At 48.2% G+C, this 14,152-nt stretch overlaps 1 protein-coding gene across 2 annotated transcripts in view; it reads right to left on the reverse strand.

Moving 5' to 3' along the window:
* PPM1H (protein phosphatase, Mg2+/Mn2+ dependent 1H) overlaps positions 1-14,152 on the reverse strand; it is a 231,415-nt gene that overhangs the window by 122,205 nt on the left and 95,058 nt on the right. For both annotated transcript variants that reach the window (XM_070621935.1, XM_070621936.1), the window contains exon 3: positions 5,826-6,167. In XM_070621935.1, the coding sequence (XP_070478036.1) occupies positions 5,826-6,167 (342 nt within the window). The remainder of the gene's footprint in view (positions 1-5,825; positions 6,168-14,152) is intronic.

The raw sequence follows: 14,152 nt of genomic DNA on the forward strand, positions 1-14,152 counted from the left end.
ACATCTGCTGCCAATCCTCCTCTTTTTGCAGAGGAAGACTGGCCCTGTGCTAACATCCGTGCCCATCTTCCTCTACTTTATATGTGGGATGCCTACCACAGCAGGGCTTGCCAAGCGGTGCCATATCAGTACTAGGGATCCCAACTGTTGAACCCCGGGCTGCCCAAGCGGAATGTGCAATGTGCCAACTTAACCACTGTGCCACCAGGCCCGCCCCAAGACTTGGGATTTTATTTTGCTCCTTTTTGTTGCAAAGGAAGAGTAGGGGCAATGAAGGGAAGAGATGGGTGTGTGAAATGAGACCAATTCAGCAGAAAAGAACTTCAAGAAAGAAAATGTATTGCCCCGGATGGTTGTAATTCGGTTGGAAAGTCCCATAGATGATGCAACTCCAGGATCATTCTTGTTAGCCACCCATTTCAGGCTGCAAGAGGAAAGCAACATCAGACGGCAGAAGGAGCAAGTGATGGGTGGTTTCAACAGGACTTGGCAGCGCCCCCTGGCTGGGTTAAAACATGGTTCTGAGCACACTGCCAATAGTGTCAGTCACAAATAATAAGATTCTGCATGGTTTTAGTATCTGGGTCTGATTTCAGTTTATTCTGAGAACAAGCCAATCTGTCAGCCAGGCAGGCGGAAAGGAAAAAACCAGCACGTGCTGCCTGATATTGCCACCTGCTGGCTGTGAGTGGAACCAGAAGCTCATTCCTTCCTGGAGGAACTTCCTGTTCTACCAAAAACAAAACAGAACTCTAGCTTCAACACAGACACGCAGGTCCACAACTTAGCACGAATATGCTAATTTTTGAGAACACTAGGATTTTCAAACTATAAATAAGCTTTGCATTCATTCGCCTCTTTTTCACCATAGTGTCACCTTATGGTTTTTACCGACAAAGCCAAGCTGAGTGGGATTTCCAGCCATTGGCTCAGTAACAGGAAGATGTGTAGTGGTTTTACCGCACAAAATTGCCATTTTTCTCCCTTCATCACAACCAAAGTTCTAGAACATTCTTCACTGTGGCAAGGAATCTATACTCTCACTGAAAAGGAAATAGGACAGAATTTTGAGGTCCTCCCGCCCGTGTGCAGAACTCAACTCCTGTAGGCGGCAGAAAGGCAGAGATCTACAGGGGATGGAAGTGACTTCCTTCATGCGTCTGAAACGCTGACTATCAACACTGCTCTTGGGAGCTGGGGAAGTAGGGAGAAGACTGTCACTCACATCCATCATCCTGGGCCAAACAACAACCTAACCACAACAGGTGACAAAACCTCGCTGCTAAAGTAGGCATTGCTACAACGTGTTGTTGGCAGAACTGAAGTCAGTCAAAAGCTCCTGAGATTCCGGTCCTTTAGGAATCCATGGTTCATTGTCCACAGGGGACACTGGAGGAGTCATCTACACAGCCTTCTCACTGTGAAGATCCAAGAGGAGACACAGAAGGGGGCCACAGGGCAAATCTGCCTCCGCCACACACACCATGACTCTGAGGGGCCAGTGGTCAGGGGTCACCTTCACCACAAGCCCGACGCTGCGCCAGGCAACCGAGGGTCGAAGGGGAAGGACGAGCGGCGCCCTCAGAGAAGCTCCCGGCATTTGATGAAACTGTTCTCCTCTCCCCTATTCAAAGCTTTATCCCCCCCATTTGTGTTAGTCTCTATTTTGCAACTAGTACTTACTTTTTCCTGGAAATAAGTACTATTTCTTCTGGCTTGGTGTTTCTGAATCTTATTAACCGATTCTCTCTTTCAGATAGATGTCAACATTTCACCACCCACTTAACGTTACTTAGAACATCCAAATAAATGAGATACTGTGTATCTGTATGTTCACAGAATGTGTGATGACTAATGCCTCCAGATATAAAATCTAATCTCTTACTTCCAGACAGCCATGGTGTCTAGCAGACGCTGGTTATCAAATACAAGCTCAGTACATACTAGTGACAGAGAGAGACCAGAGACCTCTGGCTCTCCACTCTAAATGGCTGGAAATAAAGAAGAACCCCAAATGAAAGGCAAGCTGGCCTTTAGGGATATTCTAAGTTACATTCTGGATCCCAGGAGGGGTGGCTGCAAAGATGTCACCAGTGAGGCAGATTTGAGGATTAGCTGCTGGGCTTGGGGAATTTTTAGGGATTAAAAGTGGGAGAGAAAGCAAGAAAGCCACAAAGTAGAAATGGCTGAATCTTATTTAATATTGAGTTTTCTTAAAATGGAGGATCAGAACAGCACAAAACCTGCCATACCTAGACACAGGAAAGCTAGAAAGTGGCTGGCCATCGCGAGGAAAAAGTAAAGGAACATCTAGGAAATTCCAAACCAGGCCCCCTCTGAAAGGCCTGAGGAGCAACCGCCAAGATCAGGCCACCAAGATAAGGAAACTGGCTACGTGTTGGGCATTTCACAAAACCAAAGTTTACCTTCAAACACTGACTGTCAGAAACCTAACACTGAGAGAGGGAGGAAGGAAAACGTGTTTCATGAGTTGGCAAAGGCCTTCCAGGCCATTAAGTCAAGAGGATGCTGTATAACGTCTGTGTGGTGGGTTCTGGAGCTCACCCCAAGCCATTTAACGGTAAGTCAGGCATGTTTCTGTGACACCAGAGTAGGTTCTTCCTGAAGTCCCTGATGAAGCGAGGAAAAAGCAAGAGCCTCTCTCTGTGATTAAACATAAGATGTCACCCACACAGGGACACTTCTGAGAGTAAAAGGGGGCAGTGTGAATAATTATTCTGGGCCAACAGGCAGCAGCTGGCTCAGCCCCTAGCAGAGCAGGAGGCAGAGCCAGCCTCTTAAGCACACAGAGGACCAGAAAACAATGAGGATTCTCACTTCAGAGGGCCAAGCACATGGCGCGAAGTCCAGGCAGGGCTCTAGCTCGCTACAGGCTTGAGAGACAACCTGGGAAAAACTAAACTGCGAAGAGGAAGGTGTGGGGTGGGATGGATGGGAGAAGAGCAGGTACAGCTGAAAGCCCAAAATTCAGAATCTGGGGCATTGGGTCCTCTGCACGTGGGCTCCAGACCGTCTCTCCAATTCATGGTCCATCATCCCCACCCTTCAAGTCGATCCTCTACCCACAGTGGATGTCAGCTGGGGGCCTTCGGTCCATCTGGGTTCCCTCTCTGACGTGGTTCTATCACTCAGATGGGTTCCTGGCCCAGAACACCATCCCCGCCACCCCCGTTCTGTGTGCTTTCCTCCTCCCTCCAGCCCCCAACATCACCTCCACTTTGTCTCTCTCTCAGACTCCTACCTCACCCTGCGTTCTCCTCCCAGGCCCTTCCCAGATTTTCCTTGTTTAATACCTGACTTTGCCTAATTGGCTCAATGCTCTTTCCCAATCAGGCCTGGCAAATAGTTCTCAACGAATATTTATTGACTGAATGAATGACACGGGAAAGTGAAACAATATTTTCGCTGACAACGAAGTTTCCAAGAAAAATTTCAGGTAATGAACTGGCTAGTTAAAAGCTAAAAAAAAATGTGAAAGACAAGAATGAGCCTCTCCTTTCCAATAAAGTTGCTGCTTGTCACCCTGAGCCAGTAACGGCCTCCAACAGCCGGAGACGCTGGAGGCCGACTCAGCACGACAGTGGCCTCTGGTGGATAAAGCTGAGAATACAGCCGCTGCCAGGAAAGCGTCGCAGGTGCCAGCAATTACTGAGGGAACGGAAAACCCAACGTGCCTTTGGTTTTTCACTTCTATCACGTAAACTGACTTTTTCTCCCATTAGAGGGAGAGCCCATGGTCAAACTTTTACCTCTGTTAAATATTTAGCTTTCTGAACACTAGAAGCACTTCTTCCCAGCAGAGCTTCTCTGAGAGTAAGACTTCACACCAAGTCTGAGCAGAAGTCAATCTTACTACCTTGACGCCTTACTACCTTTCTCCTAAGTGATCTTTTCCAGCCTCGTGTTTCTCTTGGGACTGAAGACTACCAGCCGCTCTGAGACAGGGGTGCCTTTTAAACCAGCTGCTAATCAGAGGGTATATCTACGTGACAAGGAGAGGGTGCAAATTTGAGGTGTGAATACATGAACTATTCTGCCTTACAAACAAACCAGATGACGCTGTTTACAATTATTTACTTTCCTCCTCTCATTAGCCCACAACCTGACGTCGGCAGACCCTGAGCCTGTGCAGTGTGGACACTCAGTTCTGGGCAGATGCTTCTGGATGCTCTTGCTTAACAGGCTGTTATCACTTTTTAATCTCCAGGTTTTAAGGATATTACTGTCACTCACCTTACTCAGGTCCTCACCACCCCTTTAAATACCTCTTACTCTTTATCTGCACACAGGCTGCTGCTCAGGAGAGAAAATCTTTGGAACCCAAATAATTGTCTCAGCAGAAAGCAGGCTCAGAGAGGGCAGGCGGTAGCACAGGGCAGCACAGGGGCAGACCGGCGTGCATCCTCGCCGGGCAGAGGGGCAGCCAGGGACACTGTGAGCAGTGTGCTCAGTGTCCTCTCACCCGAGTGTGTTCTCAGGAGTGAGGCTGACTCCTTGATCAGACACACTCAAATTTAAATGTACAAACAAATCTGTGTTCCCAAGTAAAACTAATGATTGCTGGCTGTCGGCCCGACTTTTTTCAGGCAGTGAGAACCACACTGCCAGTCATGGTAAAGGAGCTGTTCTCAGGTCAGATCTGGAAGGGAAGGGTACCTTTGAGCACTTTACTAAAAGCTCTGTTTCCCAAACACCTGGAATTCACACACGTGTGTAAAGCAGATGGCAACCACGCTCACGTTTCAACTAGGTGGAATCGTCCCCACTGGCACCCGCAGGAGTCTGCGGAAAGAGAGGCAGCGACGCTCACATTTATTAAGCCTACTTCACGCACTGTCCCCCTTTCATCTTCTTTTTAATTTTTGCCAGCATTCAGTGCCAGACCTCTCTCAGCGCCAGCTTCGATGGAGAATGGAAGCCCTGCTGCAGAAGGGAGATGTTCCAACGGACCATGCGGCAAGGGGACGGGTCCCGGATGCCCTTCCAGGGAGACTGCCAAGAAGCCAGCACTCGGCTCAAGGGCCCACCGGCCATGCTGCTGGCCCCGCAGACACCTCCCATCTCCTGAAGGCGCCCTCCAGGACCTCGGCCCCACAGACACCTCCCAGCTCCTCAAGGCGTCCTCCAGGACCTGGACCCCACAGACACCTCCCATCTCCTCAAGGCGCCCTCCAGGACCTGGACCCCACAGACACCTCCCATCTCCTCAAGGCGCCCTCCAGGACCTGAGCCCCACAGACACCTCTCATCTCCCCTAAGGCGCCCTCAAGGACCTCAGCCCCGCAGACACCTCCCATCTCCTGAAGATGCCCTCCAGGACCTGGACCCCACAGACACCTCCCAGCTCCCTGAAGGCGCCCTCCAGGACCTGGGCCCCACAGACACCTCCCAGCTCCTGAAGGCGCCCTCCAGGACCTGGGCCCGCAGACACCTCCCATCTCCTGAAGATGCCCTCCAGGACCTGGGCCCGCAGACACCTCCCAGCTCCTGAAGATGCCCTCCAGGACCTGGGCCCCACAGACACCTCTCATCTCCCCTAAGGCGCCCTCAAGGACCTCGGCCCCGCAGACACCTCCCAGCTCCTGAAGGCGCCCTCCAAGACCTGGGCCCCGCAGACACCTCCCATCTCCTGAAGATGCCCTCCAGGACCTGGGCCCGCAGACACCTCCCATCTCCTGAAGATGCCCTCCAGGACCTGGGCCCCTCAGACACCTCCCATCTCCTGAAGATGCCCTCCAGGACCTGGGCCCGCAGACACCTCCCATCTCCTCAAGGCGCCCTCCAGGGCCCTGGCCGACACCTACCATGTCCCTGAAGGCGCTCTCCAAGGCCCCGACGACCAGGCTCTCGTGGGGGATCTTCTTCTCGGTGAAGAAGCGCGCGGGCGGGGTGCCGGGCGAGCCGGGGGCGCCCACGCCTCCGCGCAGAGACGCGGCCCTGGTCAGCGTGCGGGCGGCCGGCGTGGCCTCGGGCTCCTCGCCCAGGCAGGTGGGCGGCAGCACGGCCGTGTTCTTCAGGACCTCCACGATGTCCTGCAGCTGCTCCGTGACGTGATGCTGCAGCAGGCGGGACGCCACCACCGCCGCCCCCGAGCCCGCGTGCCCGTCGAACAGCGACCAGTAGTGGCAGGAAATGCCCTCCGAGTCCTGCGGGGACAGCGACAGGGGGAGTGAGAAGCCAGTGGCCGCTGCCCCAGGGTCACGCCGACCCGGCGACGCTACAGGCTCAGCCATCCACTCGGTTGTCTGTCTGGTCTGCGGACAGTGGAGTCAAAACACGGCAAAAACTGGGCAGGGCCCCCAAATGTGTCGCCGCTGCTGCCACCACCTACGGGAGGCAGCGTCCCTCCTCTCTGCCGGGGGGAGGAGCCCAAACAACCACCTGCTCAGTTACTACTTGAGGTCAAGATCTACTTGACTCTGACACGTGGATGCTTGAGGCCAAACTCCAAGCAAACAGGAAGTCCTCCCGGACTGCTTCAGCCTCTAACTCCTCCCTTCCCTCTCCCACTGCCCCAGAGCATCCTGGCCTGGAGCCTTGGAGGAAGTCAGGCCCTTTCCGCAGGCTCTTCAAGGGGAAAGAACTGGACTCAGTTTTCCCCCTTAGGGCCTTTACACTCTCAGGTTATTGCTCCATTCTTTGGTCTAGATCCTGAATTTTTAAAGCATGTTTTTCCCTCGGACTCAGTCTAGTCCAGGCTTCACGAGATGCAACCAGTTCCAATGTCCTTCTCCTATGTCCTACCTTCCTCAGTTTCCCAGCTGACACTCACAGTCTCTGTTTGCTCTTCCCACCCTAAAGTTATGGGCAGCCCGTGTCCCTTCATCGGCCAGAGATTTAGTACCTGCCCGGTGATTTCTAGACTATTTCAGGATGAACCCTTTTAAAAGCCATGTGTAAGTCACACAACATGCAAGATCTTAGCTAGAGGAAAAAGGAGCTGGATTATGATCCACGTGGAGGAATGAGATAGAAAATACAGAAGATGCATGTGACATCCACTTCTGACTACCAGGCTGATCTACCCAGCGACAATAAATACTGAATTCCTTATTTAGCTGAAGCCATTAAATAAAGCTCGTTTGGTCCCTCTTATTTTTTTTTAATTGAAATATATTTGACATATAACAATGTGTAAATTCAAGGTGTACAACATGTTGGATGTTGATTGAATACATTTACAAATTGTCAAATGATTGCCATTGTAGCAATGGTTAGGGTACCACATCACATAATTATTTCTTTTTCATGGCCATGTTAGAATGCTGCTGGATGCTGCCCCCCCACTACCACCACCCCAAAGAGAATAAAGTAGTTTATGACAAGTTCCAACTATATAGTAGTTTCTCATCCTTGTGACTAAAATAAAACCAAGGTTAACATAACATGCTTCGGAGTGGGAGAGTCCGGGCCCCACGGTATTTTCCTTGTGCATCTGGGTAATCATGGTGACATAGGCCATTCATTACTCTGTGTGCCCTTTAAAACCTTGTTTCCAACCAATTCTCTGCTAGGCGCTGAGAGATAAAATAGTCAGTTTTTTTTAGTCGACAAATATTTACTGAGGCCTCTCTGTGTGACAGGCATGAAAGTAGGCAGTGGGAGAAATGCTGGATGAAAGAGATCTCAGACACGGTCTGATCTTAATAATCCACTGGGGGAGATAGACACTGATCAAATAATCACACCAATAAATGTAAGATCATAATTCTGGGGAGGGCTACCAGGAGAGGTTCTTGGTGCTGTGAGGCCAGCCTGCAGAGGGACATTTTGGAGGAGAGTTCCTGAGGACATGAGGACTGGGCTGAGGGCTGTTTGGAAGTTCTCAAGATAAGGAGGGGAGAGGAGAGAATACTGGCAGCAGCAACAGCAGGTGCAAAGGCCCTGTGGTGGAAGGTGCATGATGAGTAAGAGGAGACTGACCATGCCCATGTGGCTGGATGGGGAGTGAGGCGGACAAGGAGGGGGTTAAGAGAAGGCTGGAGAGGCAAGTAGTGGCTAGACCACTCAGTCCCTCCAGGACACATGCAGGATCTTGGATTTAGCCTGACAGTAACAAAAAACCATTGATTGAGGCAGGAGTGACAGAACTGATGCATGTTTTTCAAGGTTCATTCAAACTACACTATGAGGCTTAGGAGAGAACAAAGAATGAAAGTGTGGAGCCGGTTAGGAGGGAAATACCAGCCTGAAAAGACAGTCAAACGGAGGTGGGAAGAAACTTTTATGACCAACTGAAAGCCCCATAAACAGAGGAGCATGCGGCCTCACTCAGAGGAAAGTCATGGGGAAAGAACAATGACTTAAGGACTAGGAGCTCTGGATCCGAATGGCAGGTCCCACACGGGTCAGCTGAGTGATCCCGGCTGGGTCACTCCAGGGCCACTGTCCCTGTGGCTTACTGTCCATTTGCCATGGTTTCCTAATAAAGCAAACTACTACTATTCCCACGCCCTCTACCTAACCCCCTGCTGTATTCGTTTAAACATCACCTCCTCCTCGAAGCTCCCACCACACCCTGAGCCCAACCCTGCCGGAGCATTCATTGTATTGTACATGCTTGTCTGTTACCCTGCTTGGGCAATAATGGATTGAGGGAGGGAGGATTTTCTGGAAAAAGCGAACAACTAGTAGGCAATGCAGGTGAAAAGAGGACTATATATGGAGGCCCATGTGGACAGTGGCCCGATTAAGGCTGATCTTGAGGGCTAGGTAAGGTCGGGGCGAGATTCTGGAGCCTGCCAAGGCAGACCAGGAGCTGCATTTGCTGCCCTGGGGCATTAGGGCAGGAACGCCTCAGCAGCCTCTGCAGCTAGGAGTGCTATGGAGCCGGGCTTGGGGAGTGCTGATCCTGTGGCCTTCGGCAGGTGCATCGCAACAAGGAAGCACAAGGACCTAAGAGGCTTAGCATGGAAACAGCACGGGCTTGAGATCAAGACAAACCTGGGTTCTGGAACTTACTACTATGTGCTCTTGGGTAAGTTTTCTAACTTCCCTCAACTGTTTCCTAATTAAAGAACAAGGATAAAGAACAAAACGAAACTAGGACATAGACAGTAAGGATTCATTCATTTAACAATTATCTCAGTCTGCTCTCCTACGTTCCAGGCTCTTGCTGGGCACTGGGGAGGCAGAACGAATAAAAATATCATGGTTTCCAAGCTCTTGGAGGAAACAATCTAGAATATGAACAGGTATTAAAAGTGCAGAGGACCATGGCTATGGGAGAGAAAGAGGGAGGAATCTATAGTGACGGAACTGTCTGTATCCTGATGGTGGTGACTATGAATTTGTGCATATGTCAATACTCATAAAACTGTATACCAAAAGGAGAAAGTTAATTATCCTGTATAGCAATTCAAAAAATAAATAGTGTGTGTAGCACTGTGTCCAGCATATAGGAGAAACAAAAAAGCCAGAAGTGGTAGTAATGACTTACACCCACTATTAAATGGCCTGGTGGACAGTGAGCAGGCAGGGAGCAGCAAGGGTTCCCTTAGCTCCTTCCTTTCAACTCTGCCACATGGGATGCTCATCCTCCTCCACTGTGCAACTCTTGTCCCTTCTATTCCTCTTCAACTACTTTCCCTATGGCAGGTCCAAGTTTCAAAGGACATCTACTGACCACCTATTGTGTTTAATCCCCACAACACCACCATCAAGTGGGTGTCCTTATCCCATTTTCCCCATGGTTTAACTGGGGCACAGACAGTTAAGTAATCTTACTGGTATGTGGTAATACCAGGATTTGAAACCACTCCTCCAGACTCTAAGTCAAGGGATCTTTCCAACTTCCCAGTACACACACCCTGTGTAATTAATCTCCCCGGCTTCCACTACTCTCCAGCCTTCCACTACTCAGTGTTGCCTGCGCTATTTTATGTTGTTTGTGGCTTACTAGCAATTGCATACATGTCCGGGCCATCACCTGATTGCTACGACTTCTCGGCAGTGACCCTCCATCACTCTCGGGTAGTGTCAGCAAATATCACTGGAGCACCAGCCCGGGAGGCAAAGCTCGACCCTTCAAATTTAGAGTAACATGCTCCTGACCTAAGGAATTTCAAAATTACTACTAGTACACATTTTAACAAACGTTTCCCCTGTTTTTGCTCCAGATAAACATGAATTAGAAATGCACTCCACCTCAAGAAAAACCACATCAAGCTCCTTCCTGACCTACCACACAATTAAATTTGGCAGCCATCACTTACGCCTCACAAAAGAATAACTTTGAAGCAGTTTTCCAGTTTCATTCTAAATTATCTGATTTGTAAAAACAATAGTCTTGTGTGTAATTTACAACACACACACATTCCTACCTCTTTTCAGGAACACACCTGGAGCCAGATAAAGGAAGATTCCAGAAGGTGACAAATTGGGAGTTTAAAGTTCACAGTTTCTCTTTTAGGGTTTCTCTAAAGCAGGCCCAATGTTACATCCTGCTTTCTGAAAAGTTCTAGAATCTGCTTTTTAATAATATTGCTTATTTTCTTTTTTCCCATTTTCATGATCACGTATAATGCCAGAACTTAAATTAATGAGTTCTACCTGAGAAGGGCTCTCCTTGGGCCTTTCAGCAAATATAAGACTGCTCCAAACAGAAATTTACTTCTGAACAAGGAGCCGAAATGAGTTCTGACAGAAGTAGCCTGTGTCCATTCAGCTTCAGGTGTGATTATAATCAAGGATGTCAAAAATTAGTAGGCTAAATTTTAGCCCCACTGAAACAGCCACATCCTGTACACCTCAACTCCGGGGAACCCACAGGCGAAAGAGCCTTCAGGAGCCTTCTCGGAGGCAACGAGGAGCCCTCTGATGGTGTGCTGACAAAGATGGGGAGAGTCTAGACAAAACCTCAGACGTTTCCTGTGGAGCCTGGCAGAAGTGTTGAGACGTAAGGCAGGAAACACAAAGAAAACCAAGGAATGAGGTTTGACACGCTTGTACCAGCTTAGAGAAACCAGGGCTCCGCATTCTCTCCCTCACTGCACAGGGCTCTACCCGTCTGCAAACCCCCTGCCTCGCTCCTCCCTCCCAGACGAGCGCGCTCCACATGACGGGGATAACAGTCAGCATGGAAGAGGAAAAGTAGGAATCTTGAATATTATCTCACCTAATGCTGGTATTTCTCATACGGACTGACACTGGCACCCCCACGTGGTAGGGAAGTCAGCCGTCTCCGCAACACTCATGCAGCCCGGGAGCTTTCGCATATCCATCAGCTTTGGCACACTGCGACCCATCGCTGGGTACATGTGCCCCCAACTAAGTGGTCGTGTGCCTTATATTACTAAGTTCTTAACTAAAGTATCCCCCACAAAGTGGACACCAGGTTTGTAAAAAATTCCTACAAAGAAACTGCTGATAGAAAACATGAGCAAATAAGAACATGACACAGCTGGCACAGCCTCCTTTTGGTAATGCCAATCTAGTCCTATCTGACAAGAGCAGTAATTCAGCCAAAAGCATCTGAAATGCTCCAGGAGACAGCTGAAATATGGAATCACGCTCGCTGTTGTCAGTGAGGAACCGTGCCTTGAGATATTAGCTGACGGCAACATGAAATCCGCTCTTACTTAGCAAGACAGTAAACGAGTTACTGCGCGAAAAACACTTAGAACTATACCTGGCATATGATAAACACTTCATAACTGTCAGGTGTTATTATGTAAAAATTAAAAAATTTAATATATTTTATAATTATTAAATATTTACTAGATGGATCAAGAGTAGTACGGTTGATGTAAGAAAGGAACAAATATATTGGGAGCACATACTCAAAAAAACTGTCTTTAACTGATGGTTTGGAGATTACCACTCTAGAAACAGTTGTCCTAAGGGAGGAAGTGGTGCCTCCTGGCTGCCTTCTCTGAAGACACCAGTACTGGCTCCAGCATCTTCCCTTCCCTACCCCAAGGCAGGTATTTAGAACAGGTGAGGAGGGACGGCATCCACAGCATGAAAGGAACAGCCCAAGTGTCTGAGCAGAGGATGTGCCTGCCTCCCTCCTTTCTCATGGCCCAAGAAAAGGGATTCCTGACTTCCCAGGGGGGCAACAGATGCACGCATTCCTCTGATTCCCCACTATAAGCTACGACATGGCTTGATTTCTGTGAAGGTTCTGGCCAGTTTTCAAGGTCTCCCAGTGAGGATGATAATTCTGAATCTGGAGTATCTGTTGTAGGCATTCCATCCACACTGCTTTCAGTCTCCAGGTCTTCACCTGAGCTTCACAATAACAGTAACACGGCGAGAGGGAGAATGGGCCGATGAGGAAGTAGAGATGATCCCTCATCATCTCTGAGTGTAACTTCATGAAAGTCCTTCCCCGGCCCCTTCTCTCACTATCCACTTTGAATCACGCCCACACAGCACAGTTTGGTTTTTTTTTTACCATCCCTCTCTTTTTGACTAAATTCTTCAAATATTTTCTCCCGAGTGGGAGAGAATCCTTAATTTCATAAACTTAAATGAGCAGGCTGCTTCTTTCTCAGGAGTTGACAATATGAAATGCAGATTTCTTCGGTTCAATTCCTCCAACATCATGAGGCAGTAAGATGTAGGATGGGTCTAGTAAGCTTAGTTTTTACTTTTAAATGGCAATTTAGTTCCATATTTTAAAACACTATTAAATAAATATTAATTTCTGAGGGATAGGAAGTATGAAGTTCACAACAGTTTTGGCTAATATGTGTTGTGGTTTATTGTAGACTCAAAAATTAGCTCAGGAATGTGCTCAGACTATTACTTTGTACATCAAACACTTCTCCCTAAATTTAGTTCACAGTAAGAATGTAAGTAATGCAAAATAGCATCGAAAAGCAGCTGCCAACCCCACTGTTAGAACAACAACAGATAATATTAATTCAGCACTGACTACATGCCAGGTACTATTTCAAGCACTTTTCATATTTTTAACTCATTTAATTCTAATAATCCTATGAAGTGGGAACTATTATCCCCAATTTACCAATGAGGAAACTGAGGCACCATGAGGGTGACTAACTTTCATGACATAACACCTAGCGAGCGGCTGAGCTGGGCCTCATCACCATTCAATCCGAAGGCTTTTCCTCTTGCCATGGTTTCATGCAAACAATGGTCTTTCTATAATGCAGCAAGAAACAATGGAGAGTAAGATGATGAAGCATTTCATTTCCATTCTGTTCTTCACCTGAGTCAGTAAGAGCTGTTGTCCGGTTTCTGAGCTGACAGGGGAGACTGCTAAATAACTCCTATCATAATGGGAACGAGAAAACATTAGCATCAAGTTACACTGAAATGATCCATATCAACATTAGGAGTTAGTCTTCCTTTCTTTCAGACTTTTCCGAAGCCACTTCCCCACCATATTTCCCAGCTGCTGGTGGGTACAGAGGCAGCCTCTCACAAGCACAGACTCTGAGGCTGGACGGCCTGGGTCGAACCCAAGCTCCAGCTTCCCTGCTCTGTGCCTCATTGTCCTCATCAGTAAAATAAAGATACTAATGGTACATACTTGTGTAGTATCATGAGGATGAATGAATTGATACCGGCAAAGCATGAAGATCAGTGACATGTCTGATACATGAATGCTGAACATTGTGTTTAAAAAAAAGAAAAGGAAGAAGAAAAAATCCGAAGAGTTTATTGCTCTCACCAATGTTCTCACTACCTAAAGCTGTGGGCAAATCAGATTACAAGGGAAACAAGGAGAAATTTCCATCTCGGCACCATTTGCTTTCCTTTAGCTTTAAGATTTGCCACCGAGGGAAAATCTGCTGTGGAACCAAGTTTGAGCTGCCTTCTCGGCTGCCATGTACATCTTGGTCAAACCTGGTCTTCAGAGTCAAACAACACCCCCTGAGGAGGGCGCTGTAACGTCACTCTAACTGACACCAGCCTGGACAATTCCTGGTGGTGGAGTCATCCTTCTTAATCACTGGCAAGAAGTCTAGTCCCTGGAACCAAGAGATGAAAGATAAAAGAATTCTGAGAGAAACCACTACACTCCTGCTTCAAAAAATCTAAGTAGATAAATAGAAAGGTTATGTTTTCTTGACGTGCACAGAACAAAGACCTTAATTAAGAGGGAAAATTTCGGGTAATAAATACAGTGAGAGAAACAAAAGGCTGCTCCTATTGCTTT

Source organism: Equus przewalskii, chromosome 5 (genome assembly GCF_037783145.1).
Source record: "Equus przewalskii isolate Varuska chromosome 5, EquPr2, whole genome shotgun sequence".
Classification (NCBI taxonomy): Eukaryota; Metazoa; Chordata; class Mammalia; order Perissodactyla; family Equidae; genus Equus; species Equus przewalskii.